Source organism: Lucilia sericata, unplaced genomic scaffold (assembly GCF_015586225.1).
Source record: "Lucilia sericata isolate MDLA Ls3-8-SP2 unplaced genomic scaffold, ASM1558622v1 Contig000125F_arrow, whole genome shotgun sequence".
Classification (NCBI taxonomy): domain Eukaryota; kingdom Metazoa; phylum Arthropoda; class Insecta; order Diptera; family Calliphoridae; genus Lucilia; species Lucilia sericata.
In genome coordinates, this window is record NW_023994157.1 from 617,920 (window position 1) to 635,380 (window position 17,461).

General features: G+C 27.6%; 1 protein-coding gene across 1 annotated transcript in view; it reads right to left on the reverse strand.

Annotated features, from left to right (window-relative positions):
• LOC119600883 (cholesterol 7-desaturase) overlaps window positions 1-15,812 on the reverse strand; it is a 77,330-nt gene extending 61,518 nt beyond the window's left edge. The window contains exon 1 of the mRNA XM_037951453.1: window positions 15,626-15,812. Coding sequence (XP_037807381.1) covers window positions 15,626-15,811 — 186 coding nt within the window. The 5' untranslated portion in view covers window position 15,812. The remainder of the gene's footprint in view (window positions 1-15,625) is intronic.
• Between the last annotated feature and the right edge of the window lie 1,649 nt (window positions 15,813-17,461).

Genomic DNA, 17,461 nt, shown 5'->3' on the forward strand with positions numbered 1-17,461 from the left:
TATGTATTTGTAAAAATGCCTATATCTTTGTTATTTGTCGCTGTTGTCGATGGTAATCTATATATATAACAAGTAGGAAAGTATAGTCGGGCATGGCAGACCATACACCATTGAGTATGTTAAAAATGTGGATTATATTTAATAACAAAGCATTTAAGTTGTTTAATTCCGAAATATTTTAACAATTTGTTGAAAAAAGTGATTTTCTAAAAGAGAGGTTATGGGGCTATCCTTATAAATTTTGGTACATTGCTTTACTTTTACATTAGAGTTATGTATGCTGGATTTCATTGTGATACTAGTGTTTATTAGTGAATTATTGACCTTCAAGTCATTTTCTGAAGGGGCCTTTGTATGGGGGCTAGGGTCAAATAAAGTCCGATAATTATGAAAATTGGTAGTATTATTAAGACGTATATAGAACTAAGTTTTGTTGATTTTTGTAGAGATACTAAAATCCTAATATATATTATAAATTTCTTTGTAAGTTTGTTTATTTGTTTGTAAGACAATCACGCCTAAACGGATGAACCCATTTTCTTCAAATTTGGAACATAGAAAGATATATGTCTGGAAGCGTCAATAGGCTATATTACTTTTCGAAAATTGGACTAGAAGGGGGTAAAAAATTTTGTGCATAAAAACATATTTTTGTCTATTCTAATGCGAAAATATTTTCGATTTAGCAATCTAAAGTGTCAGAAATATGTATTAGCAAAGTTGCGTTGCGAAAGTTGGAACAAAACGGGTATAAAAAATTGGGAAAAGGGCGAAAAACTGGTAAAATCGGTTCTTTTGCGCTTGAAAACTGATTTTTGTATATTCTAACGCGAAACTATTTTGATTTAGCTATCTACAGTGTAAAAAATTTGTATTAACAAAGTTCCTTTGCGAAAGTTTGACCAAAGCGGATAAAAAATGGGGGAAATGATGAAAAACGGGCAAAATTACTGTTTTTGTCCTTAAAAAGTGATTCTAAAGCTAAATACTTTCGATTTAGCTTTTAAAGTGTCAGAAATATGTATTGGGAAAAATTCGTTGCGAAAGTTGGACCTGAAGGGGAAATAGGCATGTGGATAATTCAAACTTAACGGGTAATACACATAATTAGGTACTTTTTCGGAAATATGCAAATACTTGAGAAGTATTTTGCTGTATTCAGTCAAAAGGTATATTTTAGAAAAATTTAATTGGGTAAAAAGTGGAGTTTCGTGCTTTTTCTAAATATTTATTCTACAAATGATGCAACATTTATTAAACAACATAAATTTTGGAAGTCTGTATTTAATAGGGAAAGAGGGAAATGTTTTGCATTTTGGCACTTTTTTCATACATTTTTTAAATGTTGCCATAACTCAATGATATCTCAATTGTAGCTTTATAAAATAACAAGAAATACATTTGTGAATAATGGCTGGGCCGACTTTAACAAGTTTTAAACAAAGATATATCTTTAATTAGAAGTTTCGATTGGTTATATCTTTATTCCAAAAAATCAGAAAGGGACGAAATACGGAACGCGGTAAAATTATTATTTTTTTAATTGAAGAAACAAAAGTAATTTCTACTTACATATATACTTAACCCCTTATTCACAAACAAAATTTTTATTTTATGTATGGTTTATAAATTAGATTTTGTATGGAAATTTTGTTTATAAACCTTTTATAAAATAAAAATGTTGTTTGTGAATAAGGGGGTTAAAATTTTAATTATTAATATTTTAATAAACTAAAATTTACAGATTTACAGAGGCTTTTGGTTAATTCGTGCATGTTGTTAAAAGGAACGAATTTTGTTTTGTAATTTTAAAATGATATGAAGTTTTTGAATTTGTGGAAAGTTATACTACTCAATATTTTAAATTTATAAATATCAATATTTTTGACAAATTAAACTGCAAAGGAAATATTCGTATTTTTGATACTTTTTGTGATGCAATTACGTCTTATTATGACAAACGACTGAATCGAATTTAATGAAATTTGAACCACACACTTTACGGTTTTGGGAAGCTTTAATAGCCATTTTTCGAAACATGATTCAGAAAGGGGAAAAATTAGTACATACTTTTTCAATGTCAATGAATATTATCTGTATCTGTCAAAATTTTGTGTAGAAGGATACGGAAGAGATCGTCTAAACACAATATGTAATGAAACCTTCATACATTTAGAGAAAATACGGATGGAAAATTTGACATTCGTATAGCTCTCTTCGTCGCATTAGATCAGGAATATATTTTTATGTAAACTCAAAAAAAGTGAAACAGCTTACTTTGTTATTGTTTTATACCAATCGTGTAAACAAAAAATTATAAAACATACGAATGGAATTTCATCTTACTTATTCTTTAGACTTTACTTACGTAAAGTGTGATAGTGTGAAGGCCCCTTAAGGAAATATATATATTTTGCTTCTCAATTTTTTGTAAAGTATCTTTTCAAATGCTTTGAAGAGTTTAAATCATGCTTGAAAGGAGAAAATGATTAGAAATTTTAAGTATTAATATTTTTATAGCTTTATGAAATTAAAAATTTTAAAGGTAATTTTTTACCATTCAAAATTCTTTGAAAAAGGGGAAAATGTGTGTTTTTGGTAAATTTTTTGAAAGTTGTTCTGAATTATATATTTTGAATGTAATTTCGTCATATTCATTTCAGGGGTAAAAATCAAAGTCAATGTTAATTTGCATACATTGATTAATGTTATAAATCACTTAAAATCCCGGGCAACGCCGGGTACAAAAAGCTAGTATTTAACATAATTATGAACTCATAAGCCCTTTCCGGGGGGTAGGGTTGGTAAAATAATGGACCGATTTCAACCATTTTCAATAGGCTTCGTCGTTGGGCCGAAAAACACGTATGGTCCAAATTTGAGCAAAATATCTTGAAAATTGCGACCTGTACCTTGCGCACAAGGTTTACATGGACAGCCAGCCAGCCGAACAGGCGGACGGACATGGCTTAATCGACTCAGAAAGTGATTCTGAGTCGATCGGTATACTTTAAAGTGGATGTAGGACCAATATTTTTGTGCGTTACAAACATCAGCACAAACGTATAATACCCTCCCTACTATGGTGGTGTAGAGTATAAAAATGAATGTGTGTTTGTATATTTGAAGTTTATAGACTACTAAACGGCTGAACCGATTTTCTTGAAATTTTCACAGTGTATTCCTGTAAGAGATTATCTGCTACCTTTTATTTTTAAATTTCAAGTGGGCGAGGAGCCACGCCCATATTAAGAAAATATTAAATAAGTATATCTGAGGTAATATAACAGTTAGAGTCCTCAAATTTTGTCCGAGTCACTTTAGAGTCAATATGATTATTTAGGATAAAAAGTAGGCGGACTAGCAGCAGAGGGCATGGCACCTCCCATATAAATTAAATACACAAATTCATTTATCTTGGAAACTATTACAACTAGAATCTTAAAATTTTGCACGAAGAAATTTAACAGCCATGTAAATATTTTGGGCTATAAATTGGCGGACTACTAATGAGGGGAGCGGTACCTCCCATATGAATTAATTACAAAAATTCGTTTATATGGGAAACTAATAAAACTAAATTCTTCAAATTTTTGCACGAAGAACTTTAATATTAATCTGAACATTTTGTAAAAAACAGGGCGGATTTTCATCTGGGGGTCTTGGAGCCCCCATATAAATTAAATAGAAAATACGTATATCTGAGAAACTATTATAGCTTTTGAGAATAACGGGCGGACTTTCAATTTTCAAAATTTCGTACATCTGGTAAACTGTTAGATTATAAAAAAATTTTCATAGATTACATTAAAATATTAATTAACGTTCGGGAAAATTGTCGATAATAAGAAAAAAAGTTTTATTTACTAAATAAAAACAGTTCATTGAAAAACATAACTAAATAGAAATGAGATCATATAATTATGATAATGAATACACACTGACAAACTAAATTATTGGCACAGAAAGCACAAAATAGAGAAACTAGTTTTCTACAAAATTCACTTTCTTGCATTTTAGAATTAACAATGTTAATTCTAAAATGTTAATTTAACATCATATTATTATTTATTTAAAAAATAAGGAAAAAAGATCCAATTATGTAGGTTGAACAAAATTATTAGCACACTTTATTAAAACTATTTTTTTGTATATAATTGCGAATCCAATTTGTTTTATAACTTATTGAAACGCAGCATGACTCTCCGAATGAAATCTACATATTTATCGTATCTAGTCCAATCCAGCATTTCTAAAATATCTATGCCTCATTTATACAAAAAAAGAATCATTTTACTCTGTGATTCAGCGGATTCTCTTTGTATTCAAATACTTTTTAAAAAATACGTTAATTCTATGAAAATTTTAGGCACACTGACCAGTTCATTTTGACAAGTGATAACTGTTCATTTTAGGAAGTATAAATAATAGCGATTTCTCCAAAATTATTTAGAACCATATATTTTTAAGATTGTTAATAAGTGTGCCAATAATTTTGTTCAGGAAAATTGGGTATTTTTTTTTTTTTTTTAATCTTTGTTTAATAACAAATATAGGGTTGCCAGATTCCGATTCGCAAAAAGCTGGACATTGGGTTTTAAAAAGCTGGACAAAACAAAAAAAGCTGGACAAAAAAAAATACTGAGAAAATGTTAATTTTGGTTTTGTGTAAATAATTTCACAGTGATATACCAAAAAAAGCTGGGCTTCTCATATACCAATTCCGTTTTGTTATAGTCCAAAGGGTACGAATATATTTTTAGTTACACCCGATCACTTCGTTAACTTAGTTTTTAAGAGCAAAAGATGTTAAAAAGCGCCATTATTGAAGTTTTAAATTGTAAAAATCATAAGTACGTAAGCTGTTCGTAAAGAAATTAACTATCGCTCGCAATAATAGGTCTTTTCGAGTACTTTCCTGTAAGATATATCCAGTAACATTATGATAGAGAGTAATTTTTAATTTACTCTCAATCAAAAAATATCCAAAAAAGTACGCGAAATCCAATTAAAAAAAATGCAAGTTTATAAATAAAGATTAGCGCTTGTATTTATAAAAAAATCTTATTTTGCTTTTAATGCACTCAATAGTTAAAGCACACTTTAGCCTTAAAAACCATTAATAAAATTGTGATATTCATAAACAAATAATAAACGTATATTAACTATTGTGCTGATTTATGTTTAAGTTGGCAGCACTGTACAATATGGCTGTCATTTTATGTGTTAGTGTTGCGTACAATTAGGATAAAATATTCGTTGATTCGGTTTTCTTAATTTCATAAAAATAGTGCTGGACAATTGGAATATTGTCAAATATTCATGCATTAATCCAATAATGCCTAGATTTGAGTTTTTTCCTCAAAATATAATCGTTTAAAAATTTTCTGGGATTTTATTTACAAATTTGTAAACGTTAAAATTAGAATTTTTAGATTTTATTTTAAAAGAAACCATAATTACTTTTCGCAATCAACCTAAAATTACCAGAAAAATCTTTATCTGAGAAAAAAATTGTTAAAAATCAAGTTATTGTTGGCTTAAAGAAGGGTCGAGCCTACAATAAAATTCTTCTAATTGTCAATGGTTTATTGAAGGTGTTTTAAGCTATTTCACGTTTATAAATACGATTTTCCTGAATTTTGCCTAAAATTGTTTAATAAACCTAAAATAAGTTTTTATAAATACAGCCGTAGATATTTAAAGTTAACAAAACATGTAGTATCATTAAAAATATATTATTGTTTTAAAACTTCATGATACAAACATATTATTAAAATACAAATTTACACAAAATCGCTAAGAGAAAGACAAACTAAATTGTTTTATAAACGCTAGATTGACAATATTTGTTATGATTTTTCACAACAAATAAACTCTTTTAACAACTAATCTATATATAAAAAATTAATGTGTGTTTGTTTGTATGTTCCCTGCCAGCAATTTTGTAGTCGACTACGAGAAAAATTCACTTCTAGTTTACTTTTACAGACTGACTATAAGCTAACTGCAATTTAATGCAGAGCTGTCCCGAAATTTTGTATTTGGCAACGTAAAGAACCGACTTTTAAATACTAACTACAAGCTAACTATAATGTAATGCAGAAGTGCCTCAAAATTATCTGGAGAGAATTAATTGTATTTCAACATGTTTTCTCTTGTTTCTCTATTATTATGATTTTATTCGTTAACTTTAGTAGACTGACTATAAACGAACAACAATGTAATGCAGAAATGTTCCAAAATTTGGTATTTATTAACGTAAACGACCGACTTTTAAAGACTAGCTACAAGCTAACTATCATATAATGCGGGAGTACCCCAAAATTATCTGGAGAGCATTTTGTTTCGACATGTTTCTTTATTATTTGGAATTTTGTTTTACATTTTTGTCATTTTTTTGTATACGTTATGAAATTAGAGTCAGTAAATTGGAAAAATTAATCATAAAAGGTTAAATATTTCAAAACTCGGCCCCTAAATTCTAAATTCTGCTGATTAATACTGTAAATATAATACATTAACATTACATTACACATAACATTTTAAAATTTATTTTAGATTTGGATCAATGGGAATCATGGAAATAATGAACAAATCATTCATAATTTTATGGATATCGGTGTTATTATTAGTTCCCCTGCAGAAAACTGATGTCTATTAATTTTAACGAACTAATATCATAACTTGTATTAAATCGAAATGTAATTTAGTTAACTAGTAGTTACATTTTAAATATAGTATAGTTAATTAAATGTAGTTAATTAATACAGTAGGGAATACAAAAGAAAACTTTTACTTGACTTTTCTGCAACTAACTTTAAGTTAGTTAATAAAGAGTTACCTTTAAGCAAATTTTTTAGTAACTAACTTTAAGCTAGTTGAAAAGTCATGAGAAGTCGGACAATTGACTACTGCGTAGGACATCGCCATGTTAAAATAGTCAGTTGGCTCCATTAAAAATAATCCAAGAATCAACCATAACTAGTTGATGAAAAAGTCGGCTTTTAATGCATTTAAAGTTAGTTGAGTTGCTGGCAGGGTTTGAACTTTATAGATTACTAAACGGCTGAACCGATTTTCTTGAAATTTTCACAGAGTATTTCTGTATATATGGCTACTTATTTTGAAATTTCAAGTGGGCGAGGAGCCACGCCCATATTAAGGAAATATTAAATCCGTATCACAGAAAAAAATGGAATTCAAAATCAAACAAAAAATTCATAAAGCCAAGTATTTTTTTTACTAAAATAGGACCTATCACGAAATTCGTAAAATCAAGTACTCAAATTCGTAAATTCTTTATTGAAAAAATTTCAGGATTTTTCTTATTAAAATAATATACTATTTACGAAAAACATTAATAAATAATTGTAACATTTCCAAACAATTATTTTACTGAAACAATAACACAAGTTATTAGTATTTGTACTGAAATTCAAGCAAATATGTTATCTGAAACAGTTAAATTATTTATTGTATTTTGGCAATAATAATAAGAAAATTTTTTATTGAATCTATAAAAATTTTGTTAAAAAATATATACTAAATTTTAACAAAAATTTTACAAAAAATATTTAAAACTAAAAGTAGTAAAAAAATTACATATATACTTACAACATTTTTAAGAAAACGTTTCTAATTCTAGAAACTATTATTTTGTACTGTGAAAACTGAAACACTTATACATTAAATGTTATAAACCAAGTAAGAATTATATCAATTCATTTTAGTACATTCCAAAACTAGTTTTATTGTTGTATTCCATATGCTGACATATAAATAAAACTCAAACAAAAACATTTATTGAACCAGTAAAAATATTTACTGAAAATTAAATTTATTTCAATAAAGTGTTTGTTAGAAAATATTTTCCTTCTGCTTGAAAATCAAACAAATTCGTTATAAAACCAAATAAAAATTTTTATAAAAATCGAAATTAAATTTAAGCAAACGATTGTTAAGAAAAAAAATGTGCATATTTTTTTCTGTGCTCATATGTAAAATATTGCAAATCCTGAAAACTATTGTACACAGAAAAAAATGGAATTCAAAATCAAACAAAAAATTCATAAAGCCAAGTATTTTTTTTACTAAAATAGGACCTATCACGAAATTCGTAAAATCAAGTACTCAAATTCGTAAATTCTTTATTGAAAAAATTTCAGGATTTTTCTTATTAAAATAATATACTATTTACGAAAAACATTAATAAATAATCGCAACATTTCCAAACAATTATTTTACTGAAACAATAACACAAGTTATTAGTATTTGTACTGAAATTCAAGCAAATATGTTATCTGAAACAGTTAAATTATTTATTGTATTTTGGCAATAATAATAAGAAAATTTTTTATTGAATCTATAAAAATTTTGTTAAAAAATATATACTAAATTTTAACAAAAATTTTACAAAAAATATTTAAAATTAAAAGTAGTAAAAAAATTACATATATACTTACAACATTTTTAAGAAAACGTTTCTAATTCTAGAAACTATTATTTTGTACTGTGAAAACTGAAACACTTATACATTAAATGTTATAAACCAAATAAGAATTATATCAATTCGTTTTAGTACATTCCAAAACTGGTTTTATTGTTGTATTCCATATGCTGACATAAAAATAAAACTCAAACAGAAACATTTATTGAATCAGTAAAAATATTTACTGAAAGTTAAATTTATTTCAATAAAGTGTTTGTTAGAAAATATTTTCCTTCTGTGTGAACATCAAACAAATTCGTTATAAACCCAAATAAAAATATTTATAAAAATCGAAATTAAATTTAAGCAACCGATTGTTAAGAAAAAAATTGTGCATATTTTTTTCTGTGTAGTTAGAATCTTCAAAATCGTTAAGTGTGTTTTTATTTCTATTGCTTTTAGGGAGCAAAGCACACTGGGTATAGCTAGTGATAAATAAAATTTAAATAAATCTAATTACAAATAATTTTTTAATATTCGTGTGTTATTAATTAATATATTTCTTACTAAAAATTTACCAAATTTTCGATTTCTTTGGTTTGTTAACATATTCATAACGGACGTTATGTCAAATATTATTCAAATATACATATTTATTTCTTAATAAGTTATGTGCATTTAAGTGATTTTCGGAAGTGAACCTTATATGACCATTTATGGACCGATACAGATTTTCGTTGGTAATATGATTTTTGTTCATATTATATACATATGTGCAAAATTTCGTGATGATACCGACATTTTTGACGAAGTTATTAACGATAAAACTATTTTCGAGAATATGTATTGGGGCTATGGGAAATTTTGGACCGATTTGTTTGAGTTTGAACATAATTAATCTCTGGGCGATATAAATAGCGTGTGACAGATAAAATTCATTTAATAATCTCGGTAGTTTGATTTACACAGACAGACGGACGGACAGAGCGAAATCGACACAGAATTTAATAAGGAACCGGAATATATATACTTTGTTGGGTCTCAGACAAAGTTGCCACAACATTAATTTTTTTCTAACCGAAATTCGAATAAAAAATAACCAAATTAAGAAAAAAGTTACCATAATTATTATACCCTCCGCCACCATCAGTGGTGATAGAGGGTATATATAAGTTGTCATTCCGTGTGTAACACCAAGAAATATTCATCAAACATATGTTGTGAATATATGTTGGATATTTTTTACTGGGGAAAAAATATCCAGTAAAACCAAAAAATTCTCTATCAACGAACTGTCATTTTTATCGCTCTCTTACTCTATCGCTGCAAGTTTTCAAAAGTACGCTAACGGAATCCAGTAACAATTGTTGCAAATTGTTACAAATTATCGAGTACGCGAACAAACCTAATATTTATTACGACATCAGCTGTTCAAGTGTTGAGACATGTTGTCAGTGATGATAGAAGAGGGAAATCATAACTTAGTTGTATAACAAATGTACAATCAGTGTTGGCTAACATGATTTGACAAAGATAACATAAAAATTATTGAAGTATACTAAAAATTCTATTTAGCTAGACAAATTAAATTTTAGCTTGAAACTGGACAAGCATCAAAAAACCTGGACAATCCAGCCAAGTCCAGCCAGGCTGGCAACCCTAAACAAATATGATAAACAGCGTTGCTAATTTAGCGCTTTTGGCGCTAGATTTAGCGCCATTTAACAACACAAAAGTCGCATTTTTTACTCTTAGCGCTTTTGTGGAAAAAGGGGCTGAATCAGCGCGTTTAACCTATTTTGTTTTTGAAGAAATGAAAAATCTCTTTAATAACTTAAAATTACTCTAGTGGAGCAATATAGATAAACAGAATAATTTTGGACAGTAGTTACATAAATAATTAAAAAACTAAAATAAGAAATATTCACCAATAGAAGATAAATTTGTGTTCTCTTTAAATTTTCATTCTCTTCGAAGGGAAAATTGATTTCGTGAATTGAATTGATTATAAAATTATATAAAAAATTCAAAATGCTGTTTTCTTTTTTTTGATAATTTCACTGCGAAGGAAACAATTCCTTGACGACTTATTTTTTCACAAAGTTTTGCCTCTTGGTATTTTTGGAAATGAAGGTTTTAAATGCAGATTTATTATGGGAAATTTTGCAAAAATCGCTTTGACTAGTTATTGAGATCTTGAGATGGTAGGAAGAGTCATTGAATAAGAAAATCGAACATACATATTTGTATTAACCTTAATTAATGGCATGCTTTGGATTTTTTTTTTAAATTTCGTTCCCGAATCAAACTTCCAAATATCGAGCAATTTTTAATAAAAAATTTTAGGTAAATCTATATATATATCGTGTCGTGTTACTGACTGGCTGATTCATCATCGCACAGACCAAACGGCTGAACATAGAGTCATGAAATTTTAACAGTGGATGTGTGTTTGGTTATGTAGATCCACTAAGGAGGGATTTTTGGAAATGGTTTTCTTACTTATCTTACATAATATTAGTGATACAAAAAATGCACCTGTATCTACTCTTAAAATGAGCAGATGGGTGTCTGGTAATTTTTTGAAATTCGTACTCTTAAGTGGTAAAAATGAGTAACAAAGGTGATTTTGGTACCTTTTCTGGTACTTTATAACTTTTTAACTAATAAACATAATCAAAATTTTTTAAATGTTTTGGACATATCTTAAAATTATGAGACAGCTATTTCGTACTTTTTTTAAAATGCAGTCCTTTTTGGGTGTAAAATAGAGAAAACTGTATTTTTGGTACTTTTTTAGCACATTAAAAAAACTTTTTCGATTTATTGACGTATACCTATTAAATTACGGACTAACTCTGTAATATTTATGAAAACAAAATAGTTTCTATTTCATTGGGAAGAAAAAAGTACCAAAAAGGGGAATACGGGAAATATAATTTTATTCAAACTCATTGAACCAATTTTTATAAAATTTGAAAAAATATTTAATTTACTCACACAAAATAAACTATTGGTATATTATTTTGAAATTCGGGGGAAAAGAGTAAATTTAAACTTTATCGTGCTTCAAATGGTACTATAATATTGAACATGCAGAATTCTGACTGAATAAGAATCCGCACAAGAATCAAACGTTTTAAAGTTTCTACAGTGGGTATCTGAAGCAAATGACACACGGTTCTTATAAAATGAGAATTTATAAAAGGGAGATTTTTGGTACTTAGTACTTAACTATAAAACATGCAGAATTCTGACTGAATAAGAATCCGCACAAGAATCAAACGTTTTAAAGTTTCTACAGTGGGTATCTGAAACAAATGACACACGGTTCTTATAAAATGAGAATTTATAAAAGGGAGATTTTTGGTACTTAGTACTTAACTATAAAAGTAATAAAAATTTTATACTTAATTTTCATTGGGTAGCGAGGCACCCAGGTTACACTAGTACTATATATTTAGTGACCTTATATTTACATTTAATTTTAGCGCTTTTTAGCGCGTTTTGAGTAAAGAGACAGCGCGTTTTGGTATAAAATAGTTGACAACGCTGATGATAAACATTTTGTAATGCAACAAAGTGGATTTTGTGGAGAACCTATGTATCATTCTATCTGGTAAAAATGTCTTTTTATTAAAAATCTGTGCCATAATGTCATTAAAATTTAATGATTAAATCTATCGTGAAGTTTGTTTTTTCTCACATTCTACTGAGTAATTGGCGCATTTTTTATTAGCCGTTGTTTATAGTTTGCCAGATGAACAAACAATAAATAAGAAAGTTATACATTAAAAGGAAATATTTTTTAAAGTTTTTAATACACTTAATTGCATAAAAACACACTTTGAAAAAAACCGGCTATTTGAGGAGAAAAACCCGGTTTCATCGATATTCAAAATGTGAGCTTTTCAGAAAAACCGAAACCTACTTGATCAGAAAAACCGGTTATAACCGGTTATTAAAAACCGAGCATCTCTCATATGTAAAAATTGTATATGTGGAAAACTTTGTAGTAAGAATCTTCCAAATCGTTAAGTGGGTTTTTTATTCATATTGCTTTTAGGGTAGCAAAGCACACTGGGTATAGCTAGTATTTTATAATTTGTTGGAATGATAATTTTCTCTAGAAGATAATATTTGGTTGAAATGTTATGAATTAAAAAAGACCTTTTATTTACCAAAGTTTACACTTTGGCAAAATTTATACACCAGTTAGTTTTAGACACTAATGAACAAAATATGATATCGAGATTCCGGGATTTCTAAAATTCAATCCCAATTCGCATCCATACTTGCCACCAATGTCATCACCAGAGTTGCCAACACTTGGAGACCAAAAAAAATATATATATAAAAATATATAAAAACAATGAAAAAACATAAAAAAGTAATATATTTGGTAGCAATTTTATAACAATCACAGAATCTTAGTAGATTGTAAAAACATATTTTACAAAAACTACTGAATAAATAAGCAAAGCCGATGCATTATGTCTGAATTATTGTGATATATTTATAAGGGAAGACAGACATATAGTGTTTATAAAAAACCGACTTTTGGAAAACCCGATTTTTCGGTTAAACGAAAATTGACCATTTCTAGAAAACCGGTTTGTCGGTTAACCGAGTCTAAATTATGTATTTAGTTGAAAAATGTAATTTTGCGAAATATTATGAATCACTTAATAAGATATTTGCACTTTTTAGTATAGATATGTACGTTAATATATCGTAAGAAAACAAACTTATACAGATCTGAAGATATTATTGATTCGTTAGGTATATGGAAGTTGCCATAGGAGGGATAAATTGACCTTTGAATATATAATGCATCTATATCAATAAAAAATTTTATGTCCAGGACTATCAAGTATAAATAGTGTTCAGGCTCGCGACGATTCATCGGGAATGGAAGTAGACGACGACTGTCTCGACATAGACATTGTGTCCCTGCTTTAATTGTGACCTCCCTCCGCTCGCTACGCTTGTGATTGTTCAAATTACTGTGAATGACGCTTAGCTACATTGACAGGTGTCATTCTGACTTCCTGTCAATCAACCTAAGCGCCATTACAGTTTGCGAAAAACCCCAGCAGCATAAATTCTCGGACAGCGACAACAACCCTTACGTTTTGATAACGTTTGAGAAACTTCTCGATTTTTATTATACTCACGCAGTATTTTATCATCAAAGTTATTTATTTAGTCTTAATAAATAACAAATTTCTTCATAAAATGGTTGAAATTTGTTTAAATAGTTAATTTTTTATTGGTTTAAATGCCAACTTTTTACTAATTTCCTGATTGTCTGAAATTGTAAATTTTATGTCCTAACATTTGTTTAACAATCTTAGGTCTGTTTTCATATGCACAAACGGAAAATAATGTTTAGAATTATCTATCCAAAATTTCCAAATCAAAGAAAACATAAAATTTTGTACTAAAAATTTGATTTTTTGAAACGGGTTAACCGAGACTTAAAAACCGGATAACCCGGTTAACCGAAAACCAATGTTTTAAAATTATATTAGCTTTGTCAATTATTCTTGTTTAAAATTATTCCAATAAAAACTTATAATAATTTTTTCATTCGAGTAACCAATTAAATTTTAAAAATATAAATAAAACTTAAGATACTGGTTTTCGTACATTAATGCACTTATAACTTACGGCCATACCTATAAATTTTGTGAAAATTTGCAAATGCATGATTTTTGTGGGTATCGATGGACTCATATTTACACGTTTCAGACTAAATTAAGAATTTTGGCATTGAATTCAGGATTTGTCAGAGCATATTTTACCCATAAGAGCATAATTTTGAATGATTTGGCTTTTGTAACAAATTTATATGTAATATATTTTACTCTTTTAGTGCATATTTTGATGTGTTGTGCTTTATTTTTAATATTTTTAAAAACATTTTTTGTTCAAAACTTTATTTGAAATAATGGATCGACCTTAAGCATTTTCAATAGGCTTCGTCCCTTTGAACAATGGAAGATAAAGTTCCAAATTCCATTGAATTATCTTTAAAATTGCGACCTGTAGTTTGATTAAAAAGTTTACTTGGACGGACACACAGACGGACATAGCTAAATCGACTCAGATAATTCTAAGCCTATTGGTACACTTTAAGGTGGGTGTAAGTCCAATATTATAGTGCGTTACAAACATAAGCACAAATCCAATGTACCCTCCCCACTAAAGTGGTGTAGGGTATAAATACAAATATGAATGTCAAATAATAAAAAGATATTTTAAAATACAATTTAAAGAAAAGAATTGTAAGTAATTTCAAGATTGAGGTTTCGAATATTTTGATTTTCTTTGTATTCAACGGATACTTAAATTAGAATTTGAAATAAATAATAATATAAAAAATAGGAGTCCAGTGACTAGAGTACATTTTTCTAAAAGAACTGTTATATATTTTTTTATTTTTCTAATTATTTAACAAATTTTATTTGTAAAATTAATACGAAATTGTTTGATAACATTTTGTTTTAAGTTAAATTTTATCAATTTTATGATTATATTCGAATTAAAATAATAAGAGAAGAATACTTTCAATTTGGGGCTGAAATTTTATGGACTTGGTCAAATGTCTATGAGAATTAAGTAAACTTTTGTCAAAAAAATTAAAAATATGCTGGAATAGGCTAGGATTACCTAGTTTCCTTAAGTTGCACAAAAGTGTCCTACTTTTTTCCTAATTTCTTTACTTTAAAGAAATAATGTAAATCATACGACTAAATCTAAAGTTATAGTCTTTTAAAATGTTAAAAATCTATTCGGGTCACATTTTATAAGTAAAATTACACAAAAATTTAATTTTTGCATTTTGTAAAGGACATTTTTATTGACAATGAAAAATCAGTTAACCGGTTCTTTCTCAATTTGGAAAATAACAAACGGTTTTTTCAAATGTCAACTATTCGAAAACCGATTTTGGAAAATGTCGAATAATCGATCACCCTAGTTAACACTCAATGATAGCAATAAAACACAAATATTGTTGTGCGTTACAAACATCAGCACAAACCCAATATACCCTCCCCAAATATACGAAATACGTACGTACAAAATAAATCAAATTGCTGAAAAAGCTAAATTGAAATCTAAATCTGGGCCACGTTTATCATAATGTTAATGTTTTTGAAAAGCACAAATATAATATTATGTACTTACCTTTTTCCAGTTGCATGGTATGTAAAACAGCCAATACAATATAGCTAACCCAATAATCATACCACAAACTTTGTACATATTTGTAAACAAATCACCATCTCCAATTAAATGCTCCATCTTGTCAAATACATAAACTTGATCAAATGAGTTCAATACTAAAGATTTATTTATTTTCAAAAAATCCATCCTAAAAAAGAAAGAAAAATATAAATCAATAATTATTTATAAGAATACGTGTATTAAAAATAAAATATGGAATATTGCTTCATAAAAACAATTAAGAAAGTCCGACTATGTGATAACATAAATATATACGTATGTACTTCTAATATATGTACTACCAACTTTTCTGAAGTGGATCTTATGTGGGAGTCTCGAGTAAGTTAAATTAAAAAAAATAAGACGCGAATTACAATAATGACATAAAATAAAATTATGTATAAACAAATATTTATTATGGTCATACTTTAAACATAACGATTGGTTTTTAACTATTATCGAAACACAATTAAACACGTATAAATTTAATTGGAGAAAAAAGATCCCATATAAGAAAGCTCACATATAAAGTCCACTTCCGAAAATCCTGTACAAATTACAGTCCTATGAAACTCAATACTAATAAGTTCCATGTTTTTTGTACACTGTTCATAATTGGTTGTGACATATCGGTCACGTGCGTAAAATATTTTAATTTATCTTTTAGGTTTGCACATAGACGGCGCGACCGACTACTTTTTATTAATCCTTCTTCAAAAAATTACATATTCCAATGATAGAAATATTTTGTTTTTCACTTTACGAGATCTGACAACATTTCCTTGTAAAGTTGACAGATTTACTTTAAACATTTTTATATTGGTTGTCTCAATTTATATGTTTTTAAACTATTTGTTTCATAAAAAATCTCTAATTTACATATATATGTATGTTCACATACGTATTTTTTATTTGCCTCAGGTATACAAATGTGTATTAAGGTAGTTTATAAAATAATCTGAAAGTTTGTGTGAAAAAACGAAAATTAATGAATTACCTGAGAATGTAGGGTGAAGTTTATTACGACGCACTTTGGGGTGCTTTTTTTGGAGATAAAAATTACATTAAATAAACTAATTAAAAATAGACAGAATTTTACACAACCAGTCAAAAAACTAATTACCAAATGGAGCCTATGCGACTATTTTTGATGAACTAAAACTCATTAATAAGTTTCGCCCGTAAAAAATGAATAGTAAACACATTCCACTTATGCTTAAAGTGTGATTTATTTAAATATCAATAGCAAAATCATGAACTAAGTGTATTCAATAGTCTCTAACTAAAATAACACATGTTTTCAGGAGAGCAAAAAAAAAACTGTTTATTTAGCTAGTTCGTGTAGATTTTTGAATTTTTTCTTCTACAATATATTTTTAAGACCATATTCTACATCGTTATATAAAAAGAATTTAAAATTTTGCATTATTTGCAGAATTATTCACAAATTTATATCAGATTTTTCTACGAAAAATTTTTTTACAACCTTCAAATAAAGAGTTTTTCATAAAAATATAAATTTTTTATTTGATTTAATATCAGTAAATATTATATTTTATGCAATTTAATGAAGTAATATGTATAAACCAAATTATTGAAAAAGCAACAGATTATAAGGTTTTGGTCCAAAATCAATGTTATATGGATAAACACAGCAATAAAATTAATCAAATTAGTATCATCATGAGCGATATCTCGAAAACTATTAAATCGATTTCAAATATTTGTGTTCAGCATGTCCAAATTAGTGAAAATACTTGTTTTGCAACAGAAAATTATCCAAAAGCAATTTTTGGA